The sequence below is a fragment of the Artibeus jamaicensis genome, unplaced genomic scaffold, assembly GCF_021234435.1.
Source record: "Artibeus jamaicensis isolate MK-2021 breed Jamaican fruit bat unplaced genomic scaffold, CSHL_Jam_final contig_700, whole genome shotgun sequence".
Classification (NCBI taxonomy): Eukaryota; Metazoa; Chordata; class Mammalia; order Chiroptera; family Phyllostomidae; genus Artibeus; species Artibeus jamaicensis.
Window position 1 is genome coordinate 14951441 of NW_026521930.1, and position 15024 is coordinate 14966464.

Here is a 15024-nt window from a genome sequence, read left to right on the forward strand (position 1 = left end):
TTAAAGAGCTTCCTTCCCAGCAAGGCCTCTCCTAGTGTTTATGTCATGCCAAAAGAAATTCTGTGTCCTTCCCCACTTTGTACATCATAACAAGCACTGTGTGAAACCCCAGGAGAGATGGAGCAGGAAGAGAAGGTTCTGAAGGGGGATGAAACCCTTCTCACCCTGGCTCATCTCAGGCTTCCTCTCTCTGGAAACCCTCAAATCTCCTGTTAGGTCAATGAGATGAGAGGAAAAAAAATGGGACCAGCAGAGAAGGTGTACTGGATGGTCTGCCCATCATTTGGCCTGACCACAGCCCACAACTTTAGTTGTGGTCATGTTGTGAAGTCATCCATGCATTCATGCAGATACCCAAAATTTAGAACCTACTGTGAATAAAATCAGGGGGGTTCCTATTGACTTGGGGAGGCAGGAGGAGATGCAGAGATGAATGGGACATGGAGGGAGGCCTGAAGGAGCTTGCACACTAATAGAGATAAAAATAACAAATGACTGACTTACCTTCTCTCAAAACCAATACCTGTGAGAGATATTCCAGACCTGGGAGCCCTTACCAGGTGGCTGAGCTGGTTGGCAGTTGGGTGGAGCATTGTCCTACACACCGAAAGTTTGCAGATTCAGTCCCTGGTCAGAGCATACATGTAGGTTGTGGGTTTGATCCCACGTTGGGGCACAGAAGGGAGTCAACCAACTGATGTTTCTCACATCAGTGTCTCTCACTTCTCACCCTTCTCTCTCTCTAAAATCAATAAACAGACCTCACGTGAGGATTAAATAAAAACAAGTACTTGGTAAAATGGAGTTGGGGAGTACTGGATTAGCTAGGTTAAAGCGTATCCCTCTCTGTAGGACTTTCTGAGCCTTCGATATAGATCTCCTGAGACAGTGAGTTCCCAGCTGTATTCTCCAGAAAAGCACCCCATCCACATGCACTGGGGTTGGCACTGCCTGCTGTTTAGTGGGATGGGACAAGCACTGGCTGCATGGTGAGAGCTTTGGGGGATTCAGAGAAGAGGAAGGAGCTGGAAAGCAGAAGCAGTTTCCTGAGGCCTCCTGGGTTAGCATTTGCATGTGGTGGGAGGAAGGACAGCCCAGGCAGAGGCAACAGAATTAATTATCAGGGGTCTCAAGCATCATGCTTAATTTCCCTCTTGACTCCTCACTAAGTTATCCTGCTCAGAGAATTTTCCCCTAGGGAAGAAAGCCCTGCCCACACTCTTCTTAAGAGTTGAGTTCCCAGACTTCTCTGTCCTTACTGCTACTGTATTTAATAGGCTGAATAAATGGTTAGGGGGCTGATGGGATGTTGGAATTATTTGTTTCTTGGAGCATGAGGTGTACTGTATACTGTATTTCAATTAACAATATATGTACATAAAGGAAAATGTAGGAAACAACTGAAAAGGGTTGGGGAAAAGCTATGAACAGACAACTAACACTTATGCAGTTCAGCTCCAGAGATAAGTATAGAACACATTGAAATATGTGTGTATATGTATATATATGTGCACAAATATAAATATACATATATATACACATTCACATACACATGCACATATACCTGCATATACACACATACACATACCCATGCATATTATGTTTGCATGCAACATGCAAACATATTCACTAACACATGTACAGGTTTATATGTAAATATTACACACTAGACATGTGTGTGAGCATATATGTGGATGGATCCATGGCTGGATAGATGGACTGAATGATGGATGAATAGATAGAAGACAAATACATGTTGAGAACACATTGCACATACATCTTGCAATCTACCTTTTAATTGCTTGTGAGCTTTAAGTCTGTTTTTAAGAATTCTTTGTCAATGTTTGTCATTTAGCACGTTCTCTTGGACACTGGGCCCACCTACTTAACTAGCCCATCCTCTTTGGAATCAGACCTTGGCCTTGGCCCTAGCCCTGCTGCTGCCTTTATACCCCTGGCTCCCGGAAGTGTGGGGGGGTGGGTTGTGGAGGGTGGCAGGTGTCCAGCTTTTGCTCTGGGGCAGCAGGGTTGGGATGGGACGTTCCTTCAATGGTAGGTGTGCCTCTGAAAGCCTTTGCCTTGCTCTCTCCTCTCTTCCTACAGTGCCCGGCTTTCCGTATCCAGCTGCCACTGCGGCGGCCGCCTACCGAGGGGCACACCTGCGAGGCCGTGGCCGCACCGTGTACAACACCTTCCGGGCCGCGGCGCCCCCACCCCCGATCCCTGCCTACGGCGGGTAAGTGATGCTACCTCCCAGGTGGGCCTCCCTGCACCCGCCCCTTCCTGTTTGCGAGCGCATGCTGGTCTTGACTGTCCCACAAGAATACCCCAGCATGCAGCCCAGCGCGCCTGCCATGGAGCACCTTGCAAAGAGTATTGAAAAATGAGTGTAATTTGTCCTGTCATGGATGGTGCCTTTAAGCATTCTACATGTCACATGTTGTTATGTAAATTCTCTCTGAGACTGAATGCTGGAGAACAGAGAAATGGTTACAGCCAAAGATGTATTTCTGATGATTGCAAACATCTGGTTATTAAGGAGGTTGGATCACATTTGCCCCATGAGCCTGTCCATGGAAGGACATCGGGTTTTCAAACATAAAAACCACTGGCTGGTCATGCTCCCTTTCCCTAAGACACCTTGAGCTTCAAGGTTTACAAGGCTTTGGCTGGGAAGAGAAAATTAGGTGTGGAGTCAAATGTAAACATTCAAAATTTCAATGAAAATGGAATTAAGACTCGTTTTAGCTGGATTTTCCAAGATGTCATTTGTCTTTGTTTCCCCTCTGCAAGGAAATGCAAATTCATGTGTTCCCCATTGCCAGTTTGGTATTTCTGTGCATGAACTTTGATATTGCCAAGTGAATAGCAGGGAACGGTGGTGATGCTGAAAAAATTGGTACTGGTATGGTGGACTGCAACCTAGAGATGCTACCCTTTCTCCTTCCTGATCCTCCTAGAACATTCCTATACACACAGAGTCAGGGAGAGAGGGATAGCTCTAAGGAAGTGGTCCTCAAGAAACACGTAATATCTGGAGACATTTTTGGTTGGCACAACGGGAACTGGGAGGTGCAATGGCACTTAATGGGCAGAAGCCAGGGATGCTGCTAAACATCCTGTGCACCTACAGTGCACAGGATGGCCCCTCCCCCGATACAAAGAGTCCTGGCACCCTAAATATCATTTAGGTGTTGCTATAAGGAAAACTCAGTTATGTACAGGATGGCCTGGTTGGAGGCTTCCCTTGCCTGTGACTGACTTTCTTATCTTTAGGAAGAATATGACTGTATTTAGGACTATGTGAACAGGGTTAAACACATTTTTAAAATAGCTCTGTTGCTTGTAAATCTATTTGAAAACCTGAATTAGCCTAGAACACCTCTCTATTATACCGAGTGAGATATTCATATTTCTATCATTTCAAAGGAGAGCATTTGAAGTGTTTCAAAAACAAATGCAGTGAGACAAAGGTAACACTATAAAGAAAATGAAAGTAGATGAAATTGTCAGGATAGGAAAAAAAAGGCAGAGTAGGCGAAGTCCATTGTTTCTGGTGTTGTGATTAGAGTTAGGTCAATTCCAAGCTTCTTAGTGGGCAAAACAACATCAAACAAACAAACAAAAAACTCTATGAGGAAGATGGTGGGTAATAACAAACCAAGGATGAATTAGCCAAAAATTCTCTCCCCCTCCAAAATAATGTATCTTCATATCTTCAACCTCATCTCTTGGACCATGTGATATAAATAATCTATCTGAGTGTATAATCATTATCTTCAGCCCCCAGAGTATCAAGCCCATTTTATAGATCTAGAAAGGCAGGAATAAAGACTTGTTATTTTCAAGGTCACATAATGAGTTATGAAGGAAAAAAAGTTACCCACTAGGCTCATGTGATTACTAAAGCAAGATTCATAAGCCATAAATGCAAAATTGCATGTTTATACACCATTAGTTTGTCTGAAAAATCATTATCTTATTTTGGTAGCTGGTAATTGCAGCTTTCTGGTATACATACCTTCAGTAGCTTGCTGCTATATTGAACAGACAAAAATTAAGTAAAATTATATGGCTTATCCTCACATGAACAATTTATAAAAGTCTCAGAATAACACACCTGCTGTAAAATAGAAATTTGCTAACTTATAATGAACTTGCTCTTTGCTGGGAATAACCATGCATAACTAATTAACCACATTCACCAGGGAGAGACACAGACATCTCCAAATGGTGAAACAATGTGTTTGTGACTGCTTGGAACATGATTTAGTATTAATATTCCAATGATATCTTTAATACTTTTGTTTACAATTGTGGGTTGTGCCTCTTTGCTGAATATTGACTGGAATTCTCAACCCACATTTAATAGTAAGATGAAATTCTTAAGATATGGAGAATAGAAAGAACAGGAGGATTAGAGAGAGAGAGAGAGAGAGAGAGTGTGTGTGTGTGTGTGTGTGTGTGTGTGTGTGTGTGTGTTCATGTCTGCAAGTTGTATAAGAGGATAGGACTGGTGGGGAAGGAGGAAATTCAACTGGTTGCTGGGTGTTTTGCTGGACTACAGGTTGGCTGGAGTGCATTGATTCTGGATGCAAAAGTGTGAATCCAGCATCTTAAATGCTAGTTTCCTTTTTCCTCTGGCTTATGGGCTGCTCATCTTGGAAAGAGGAGCAGAATTTGGCTGGAGGTAATAGTGCTCTGATGTTGCATTGATTTGCAAAGATGTTGGAAACCCACTCCTGTTTTCAGGAAATGACATTATCAGTATTCACGTGGTCCAGGAGATAGTGTGGATTTCTTGTAGCTGTTTATCTTAAAATTCCTTTCAAGGATAATTTCTAATTTGACTAATGTCTTTATGGATGTCCTGTTTAGCTCAACATCCTTTTTTCTCAGCTCCACGCACTCTCTTGCACTGAGGACACAGAGGCAAGTGGCACCCTCGGAGGAATTTTTTTCTAGTTGGGGACAGAGCATGACATATTAGCCAACAATTTTGATAAGTGTGATAAGTGATAAGGAGGGTGCTGTGTAAGCAACTAGGAAAGTCTCAGGTGTTTAGATAAGGCTTCTAGGAAGCAAAGAGAAATAAGACACATTTGTATTCAATCATTTCCTAAACTTCCATGGTAAGATTCCATTCTGTGATTCTCCCTCACACCCAATGATCTCCATCTTTTCTAAGATGCCATTTAGCAAACTGCATTCATTAAGAATAAATTTAATTTTCCCATTGTCATCAGTTGAAGACATATCTAACTGCCAACCTAAACCTCTGTTCTTCATCAAGTATCCAATATGAATATATGTTATTATCCAAAGGCCAACAAAAATGTGTCATTTATCCTATATTCATGTACAGCTTCTATATTTTTCCAAGAGATTAAAACAATATCCCACAGAACCTCCATGGCTGCCTTCATGGAGCCATGGGTGACCCTCAGGCTATCTAGCATTAAGATAATTGTCCAGGAGGCTTCACCAAGGATACCCTACATTCATCATTTCCTCTCAATGATTTTGTTTTCCCCTCCACGTACTGATGTTTTCTAAAGTCCATTCCAGCAAGTAAGAAACATAGGTTATGGAGAGGCCCTATCTCTCTTTCTCACATAGATAAATAGAAACTTCTTGGGATATTCATGTATGATCATTCCTTCAGGGGTTGGAGGTACAGGGGGTCTGCTTAGACCATGGAGGGATCATGGAAATGAAGGCAGAATTCTAGGCTGGAATAGCAAACCCCCTATTGTTTACCAACATTAACTGAATGAGAATGAGTTACAAATCTAGTGGCTACACAGTCTACAGAATTGTTGCAGTCCAGAAAGACAGGGTAGGGGCAGATAAGATTGGCCCCTGCTTTTCCAGCTCATACTACCCTGGGTAGCTGACTTAACTTGTATAGGTACAGTTGCCTTAATAGGAGATTGATGACTCTGTCTGCCTCCACTCTGTCAATAGAACATGTGATAGGAGTTCCATATAAGGTTACAACTTAGTAAGGTCCATCATGTGATATGTGTTTAGTGAACTTTAGCTACTATTGCTGAGGTTGATGCAGTTACTGATCCTTTGTCTTTCCTGTATGGCATCATTTATTCCTTTGCTGGGAGGCACCTGCAATTCACAGATGTGCATTCCTTACAAGCTGCAGAGATGGCTTTGGTTTGCACAGAGCACTTAAATAGTTTCTGTAACATGTAGATTGTAAATAAAATATTAACTTATGAACAATCTCAACAAGAGCTGAATGGACCAAGTTTTCCACATTTCTCCTTGTATTTGATCCTGGAGTCAATTTTGGTAGAGGAGACATAATGTTCAGTCTGTCTTCCTGTGGCTCATATTGGGAGAAATTACCCATTGGGTAATTGTCATCCAATGGAGCTTGCAGACTGATTATTTGTGGATGAAGATGGAAGATAGCCACCAGACTCAATACCACCTCTGATATTAGACAACATCAGCTAAACCCCATTCCTTCCCAAAGGAACCTCATGAGACTGGACTCACCAAGTTCTTGTTCTTAATTAATTAGTTAATTAATTATAAAATAGCTACTTATTAAACACCTAGCTAAACACCCAGTATCTGCTATAGGGCCTTGGTCTTGGATCACTGGCTATCTTTGAGTAAGATGTTCTGCACTTTCTCAGGTATTTAATTATGACACATCTCAGAGTTAGGTTGAGAAGCATTTTGAAGAGACTCTGCTACTTTGTGTATAGGAAAGATATCATAGGATCCTAGGAGAAAACTTCTTAAAGTCAACTAGTACAAGAATTTGACCCATACACGGATACTTTGAGAATGCTTTCAGGTGCTAAAAACAACTGTCCGATACCAGCCTCTAAGACTCTGCATATAAGACTTGCTGTCTGTAAATCAAGTGTGCATTTTTGGTTTTAATTTTTAAATCTCTAATCCTCAGACTGTATTATGTGATCCTTAGGAACTTTCCAATTTAATATAACTCTCAAACTGAAGTCTTCACCACCCATTTGCAAATACTTTCCAGTATTCTCTCTAGCTTTTTTTTTTTTTTTGGTGTCTATTCTTATTCAGATTTCCAGGCAGTTTTAAAATGTAACCTCTTATATTTAAAAAAAATCCTCTTAATTGAGTGCATTTATGGATAGACACCATAAATTTGTGTTGCTTAAATTTGGAAAGGGGAGTAGGATGTCATAGATGCCTTTGATAACCTAATTAAAAGTATGTATTTTCCCTTGGAAAATGTCTGTGTACATATACTTGCACACACACATACCACACACACAATTCTATGCAAATGATGCCAGGAAGTTCATGGACCCACCTGATATCAATTTAAAAGCAGCTAGATTTGAATACATTAAAAATTTAATTTATTTCCACTTGGAAGGGAAGTATGTAGAGTAGTTTTAAATAACCTTTCCTTCAAAAACATGTTTATGGTTAGACTATATTATATTACACAAACACATCATGTACTTTGGGCATTTTATTCTTTCCTTCCTTTAAAAAAATAAACTAATTTGCTATAGTGCAGTCATTCCCTGCTTGCATTCATTCCAAATATTTAACCACTGTTATTACCTTTCTAAGAAAATGAGATGTGCATTTGCATTATGTTCTTGCAAAAGCATATTGCAGTCCCCAAGTGATTGACAAGCAATACAATTACCTTTGCATGGCTAGACAGACTGTCTTTGCAATAAAATTGACTGCACCTGTTCAATGCATGATGGCAACTCCTTTCTCTTGTGACTGAGCCATGGTTCATTTATCTATAGATGCATACTAAAGATTGACCCCTGTCCTCCTTTCACTACAAATTTGTTGCACCTGTTTCATAGTGCTTCAAAAATAAGTGTTGAGATATATTCATGGAAACCAGTATGAGACTTTGTAAGAGCTTTTCTATAACCAGCTTCAGTGCTGGTTAGGACCTAGAAAGGTCCTATGTAGAATAGGACCTAGAAAGCTGACCTTCAGTGCTGTGGCAAACAGGAACATGTAGAGGGTGGTGTTTCACAGAGCAATGAACCTATTAGTCTTCGGACGAGTGGAGGCATCACCTGTTACTTGTTAAAAATGCAAATCCTTAACCCCCTCATCAGCTCTATTGATTCAGTGCCTCTGGACTGGGTGTGAGGCCCAGCCATCTGTGTTTGAACAAGTGCTCCAGGTGGTTCAGCAGCATGCTGAAGTTTGACCACTGCTGCCTGCCAGAGCTGATAAAAGTTGGGGCTCCAAAGCCAAGCCTACCTGGGCTAGAATCCCAGCTTAGTTACTGCCTAGCTCTCTCCTTTTTCGATTCTTTATACTTAAAGAGGTGACAATAACATTGTCCATTTTGAAAAAGTACTTTGAGGATTAAATAGGATAATGAGCACAACATGCTCAGATTAGGGGCTGACACATAGTCACTGCTCAGTCAATGTAGAGAATAATAGTATTTGTATCCTGCTATTACTTGTAGCTTAGGGGGCAAACACACACACACACACACACACACACACACACAGCATTTTGGTAAAACTGACATCCTCCCAAAGTGGCTTCATCTCACACTGCCAATGAGGACAACTGCGTTGGTTCCTCATTTTTTAGAATTACCATGAAGGTAGATCACTCAGCCTCTCATTCATTTCTCTCCAAAGCACGCAGGTGTTACACTAGGTGAAAACAAGAAATTCATACATGGTGTGGTTTACAATAGCAGCTAGAATTTTTTATTTTCTTTTGGAGTGTAGCCACCACTTCCTGCAGAGCCTCTCAAAGCTGAAAGATGGCCTTCCTACAGCCTTGCCTAGGCTGTTCCCTTTGGCTTGGCTGTTCTTCCTGCTTTTCTACCTGGCTAAGCTTTTGAGATTTCTGAGGCATTTTCTCCAGTTCCCCTGCCTCTGTTGCTAGCCTTCATCCTTCCATTTCTTGTTCTAAGTGCCATTATCCCTCTCCTCCTCAGCACCCATCAAAGTTGCTATTCAACATTTATGCATATGGCTTTGTGACTGAGTACTCTGTAAGCTCCCCTAGGGCAGGTATAGCAAGTAGACTCTCTGTGCTTTGGCATAGTGGTTGGAATATAGTAAGCATTTCTATAGCAGAAATATAGTTTGTTTGAGCTTATCAAAACGAGGATGTGAGATCATATTTTCTCTTTGTTTTTCTGCCTCATAATGTGGGATTTCAGTCAGAGCCCCAAAGTAGCTTTCTGTGGCCCACATTGGAAGGCAAAGCATGGCAATGAGGTTGCCATGTTGAACAAACACCAGGGCCTGTTCTTGCTGCACTGGGAGCTATTAGTACAAACAGTATTGACACATTGACACGGAGGTTCACTGCTTGCCCCAGTGCCCAGGGACTTATCCTGGTGAAAGAAGGAGCCACTTTCCCAGCCAGAGCTCACTCCTGGTCTACACTGTATGCTCACTGGAACAGACCTCAAGGTCTAGCCTCAGCTCCTCTCTTCATCACATGGAGACCTTATTTTATTGTGGCTCCCTTTATTGTGCTTCATATATGTTGCATTTTTTAGAAATTGAAGGCTAGACCCTTCACCAGCAAAATGATTACAACTTGCTTTATTGTGACACTTGTTTTATTGTGGAGTTCTAGAACAAACCTGCAGACCTCCAAGGTAAGAGCAGACACAGATTGGGTCCCCTTTACGAATATTTGGAAAGGGGCATTGTTCCCCATGTTTGAATACATTAATATTTGGTTAAATATTAATTTTTGTTCCTACCTGGATCACGTTCTGTCTAACCTCTTGCTCTGGTCTCCTAAACGAGGATCCAGTTGTTTTTTAAGGTTTTATTTATTTATTTTAAAGAGAGGGGAAGGAAGGGAGAAAGAGAGGGAGAGAAACATCAATATGTAGTTGCTTCTCACATGGCCCCCTACTGGGAACCTGACCCATAACCTAGGCATGTGCCCTTACTGGGAATAGAACCAGTGACCCTTTGGTTCGAAGTCCACACTCAATCCATTGAGCTACACCAGCCAGGGCAGGATCCAGTTTTTGAATCTTATTTAACTTCCTCTCCTCCACTGACAACAGTCACTGATACTGAATAAGCAGATTAGAAACCAACCTGAGACTTCAAGCAGCTTCTTCCTAATCCTCTATTTAATCCTACCTGGAGTTGATAAGTAAACTAATTATTCCATGTCCTCATCTGTCACCTCCCCTATAAAATATGGGCAATATTCAGTCAATAGATATTTATTTTACATCTCCTGGGTAAAAAGCAATGAGTTAGTTATAAGTGGGATAGAACATTAAGCTCATTGGGTGCAACTTCAGTGGGAAGTGAGTCACATACACAAATACCTTTACCATTTCACCAAGTGAGAATCAAAATGTTGATATTGGCAATTACAGGAGGGAGAAATAACTCCACTTTGGGTGGGCATTGGATAAAGGTCAGAGCAATGGTGACATTCAGCTAGAGCTACGATGTCAAGCCCATTTGCTCATTACTTTACAGCCTTATCTCTCTTACTCTTCCCTTAGAGGCAAGTGCTTACTTCTATCCCCATTTTACAGATGAGTCAGTGAGGCTCACAGAGCTTCATAATTAGTCCAAGGGCACACAACCCTGATTGGTGAGGCTGAATTTGACCCAGATGCCTGTGTTGTTTTCATATAACTTTGCTTTTGAGTGGTGGTGTGCTTTTGGTGAAGACATTGGCAGAAAAGCCATTCTCAGCACAAAGACTAGCATGTGCAAAGGCATGATAGCATGAAAGAATGAGCCGAAGGTTGTTTTGAAATGGCTAAACGACCAGCTCTGTGGTTCTGGGCCCAGCTGAATATTGGTTGCTCTCCGCTGTTGCATCAGATTTGTACTGAGTCCTGTCAGCAGAGGCTGGCCCTGCCTTCTGACCCCCAGCAGACACTATCATTTTATGGTGGAAGTCCCGAAAGAGAATTCAAAGCCTAGATCAGGATGCCACACACCTCAGTATCTGGGATTAGGGTTTTACACTGTTTGACAAGTGCTCTTGTGAACTGTAGCCCTTTTGATCAAAATGAAAAGAGCTGAAAGCGATTCCTACCAACCTCCTCAGTGTGTATAATCCCTGACACCTCTTTAAGGATAATGGTACTTGGGGTTTTGCCAATCAACTTTGAAAGCTCTGAGAAGCACACTACAGTGTTCTCCAGCAAACCAGTGTCACTGCCGTGTGTATGCATGTGTGTGTGTGTGTGTGTGTGTGTGTGTGTGTGTTGTGACGCACCTTCCCTTGGCTTTATATGCTTGGCTTACAGGTGGGTATAGTCTGCTACTGAAACCTGCTGCAATCCTTTGGTAATCAAAATTGTTCTTCTATTAAAACCATAGCTCCATTCAACCGTGGGGCTCACTGGTCCTTTGCCAGGCTCATAAATCATCTATGAACACCATAGGGAAATATTAGGGAAGGTTATTAATTACAACTACTTCCATTTTTTCAAAAACATGCATGTAGAACACACATTTTTATATTCAAGATATCCTGTGACCCTCACAGAAGACTGAGGTGTACAGGCTGCATATAATCCTCATTAAACCCATTTTAATACTTAGGAATTTTAAGTCAGTTTCCCATGATGTTGTAGCTGTGAGCTTTTATTACTGACTGTTTCACTCAAGGTATATTAAAATATTTCTGGAGAATTCCAGGATCTCTTCTCCCCCTCCTGTGAAGTTGTGAAGTCCTCTCTCTCTGGGATAAACTATATGGACAGTGGTCAGATATATGCAGCAAAACCAGGCTTGTTCAGTCATAATGTAGGGCTTTGCTTAGTCCATGTGTGATTTATGCAAATATACACACAGAAATATGCACACACATATTTGTACAGATACACACGTATGAACATGCAGGTATGTAAACATACTACTATATACATTGCACACACTATACATATATGTGCACGGCATGGTATATAATATACTCACTGTGTACATTCATGAGGACACATGAACACAAAACATTTCTGCACACAGATATATACATTTATACCCATATACATGCACAAAACATACATATTTTTATAACACACATGCATGCATGTGTTATAATTAGAGATGTTCTCCTACATTTACCACAAAATAGTGGTGCAGGGAAGTATCAAATATAATACTACAATGTGAAAAAATACAGAAGAACATTTCTGAAATTGTTCGTGTTGTCCAACTTTCTAAGGTCATTTGGCTATAACCAATATTGAAAATGTGACAGTCTGTGCTCCTACCCTTATCAATCATATATTTTAAGCAGATGATTTTTTTCCCCAGGGCAGAGGGGACTGTGTGGTTTGACTGAATGTGAACTCTGACTCTCCTACCTGTCTAGGCCATTTGAAATAAATCTCAACCCTGTTTGCATTTCTATACCCCTCCTGAAGGGGAGGGAAGTCTGATACCCAGCATCTGCATTCTGGGCCAGCACCAAACTCAGCCTAATTTTTTTTGGCCCGATTAACTACTGTTGTCTCCAACCTCCTTAACCAGTGTGGAAACTCTCCTTGGTTCCTGTGTTTTGGACCTTGTGACCAGACTAACTTCGCCAGTGCAGGGGTTGGTGTGTCTGCATGGGGAAATGCACTAATATGGATGTTTCTCTTTGTGTGTGCACCCTTGCAGTGTTGTTTACCAGGATGGATTTTATGGTGCAGACATTTATGTAAGTATTCATTAACGTGCATGACATCCTTGTTCCCCCCCGGAGTCATTCTTTTTACAAGTTTGCTGAGAATCTCTCTACTACTCGGTGCCATCCATTTCCTCCTCCTGGTCTGTGGGAGAGTCCAGGGGCTCACAGGGCAGCAGGATTTCTGCTCACAATAGCTTCACATGCTGTTGAGTGGAATGATCTCCTTCATCAAGTTCAGAATAAATGCAAATGCTCTCCCCCCAAAGATGGCATTTCTCTCAAATTAAATTAAGATCCTCCTGCAAAAAGGAATTCTCTCTAAAGTTCTCAGTATGGTCTGTGTGTTTTCAGTTAATATTTAGGATAATAGCTGTAGTTACCAGCTGCAGAGGGTTAAAAGATATTTTCATGGCTGATGTTTTCAATGTTTTCTTATAAATATATTTAATTGTTTATCCCAAAGCCCGAGAAAAATATTCTCTCTTCTTTTCTCTCTCTCTGTCTCCATTTCCTTCTCTTCCTCTCTCTCTTCCTCTCCCTCCCTGTCTCCCTCTCTCTCTTTTCCTTCCCCCACCAATCATGGATGATATTAGTAAGAAACAGCTCTTAACAAAAATATGCCAACCTGAGCATTAAGCCCTTATTTTCTTCAACCCCTTATTTCTTCATTTTCCTAGAACTGCTCCCTAAGTCAGAATTGTTTGTTAAACGGTACCACTTTATTAAGCTGTTCACTTTTAGAAAAGAATAGGATGTTTCTCATTAAGGGAACCATATTTAAACTTACTTAAGTTCACCTAAAAGTAGTTAGTCTCTCACATTATGATATTAGCAGCAATATTATAAAAATGACTTGGAATAACGCAATTTAAAATAAATTGGCAAGATTGGGGGTATTTTCTAAATTACATAATTTTTTATTACAAATGACCTCAAATAATATTTCTGGAATCATACTTGTATAATAGACTAGATAACAAAGAAAATAAAACTATTTCTGATCAAATTGATGTCATTTACTAGAAAATGGGAAAAACACTGGTTATTTAAATTTCTTCCCTTTGAATTTTAAATAATTACAATTTTGAGACATAATATTAATCTCTATCAGTGATGAACTCTGTTGAGTTCTATTATTATGCATCAAGTACATTTATTATAATCTGTGGGTTAGCTTTTTTTCATAATAAAACTAATGAATGATCTGCATGTCCTTTATTCACCCAGTGAACCACCAACTTTTTTGTGTAGCTTAATTTACTCCTTCTCACATCCTTTTTTTTTTTTTTTTCATTTTAAATAGAGAAGCAGGCTGAGGCTTAGCAGGCTGAACCTCAGCCACATCTTCAGATAGTCCGTGAACCCAAACCTCAGTCTACTACACCCTCCCACGGTTTAGCCTCTGGGTAGAGTAGGTATATCATGGAGGGACTATAGTTGGCATAACCCAAGTTTAGGGCTTTTTTCTTTTAATTTGGGAAGTGGAGGGGAGTTGAGAAGGGATGGAAACATTTTTTTCAAATCCACCAAAAAGAAAACCATCTTTAGCTAAACCAGTCCAAGGAGGGGAAATGTAGATGTTATGTGAGCCTAGCTAAAAATGAACATTACAATATGTTATTATTTATTAAGTGTTCACCTCTATGTAAAATGACTAAAACTTATTGGATTGTTTCTAAAATGACAATAATTGATTGAATATTAATTTAAGCTATTCTATGAAGATTTCAAATTGGCATCTTTCCATTGCCCCATAAATCTTTGGATAGCAGAAAATAGAAGCTGCCTGAAGACACAGGCTATAAGATTTCACACAAAAAATATAGAATGACTAGTTAGAGTAATTGATAGAGTATGTCTGTATTGATTAGGATAAATGAAAGTCCCCAAGAACAAGGCAAATGGAAAGAGCAGAGGGATTCAGAAGAAAGAAAATAAACCAACATTCACACTAAGGTAGAAAGAGAAATTCCATTCAGAAAGGAAAGCTCCAAAAAAGTTCTCTTTGTGCTTTTGGTTCATTTAAGAGCTTTTGTTTCCCAAAAATTCATATTCATTCGAGAAAGCCCACCACGCCCAGTGGTAAATTTAAATCCCCTGCAGTAACTGGGTAAGGTTTAGATGAAAGGAGTTATTTCAGTAACTTCAAGTCCTGAGTTTCCTGGTTTCTAGGTTTAGAAAACCTCCTCTTGCACTTTTCAAGCCACCTTGTAGCCAAAAATTTATACATTTTTCTGCTGTTCATATTATAATGATAGGTTTTTTAGGGGGACAGATCCAAATAGGCAATTAGATGATGGAAAAACTAGCTTAAAAATGAACTTGAAGTTTTGTTTGCCCAGCATATTTTTCTGTCCTCTTTCCAGAAGGTAGTTCAGATCTTGC

The 15024-nt window shown here is 40.4% G+C and overlaps 1 protein-coding gene across 7 annotated transcripts in view; it reads left to right on the forward strand.

Moving 5' to 3' along the window:
• The window catches only part of RBFOX1 (RNA binding fox-1 homolog 1), a 1505061-nt gene that overhangs the window by 1445099 nt on the left and 44938 nt on the right, over positions 1-15024 (forward strand). For 5 of the 7 annotated variants that reach the window (XM_053671753.1, XM_053671755.1, XM_053671757.1 and 2 more), the window contains one exon: positions 2104-2236. In XM_053671753.1, coding sequence (XP_053527728.1) covers positions 2104-2236 — 133 coding nt within the window. Of the gene's footprint in view, positions 1-2103; positions 2237-12629; positions 12670-15024 lie in introns of all 7 variants that reach the window. The other 2 variants (XM_053671758.1, XM_053671759.1) reach the window with 1 other exon arrangement.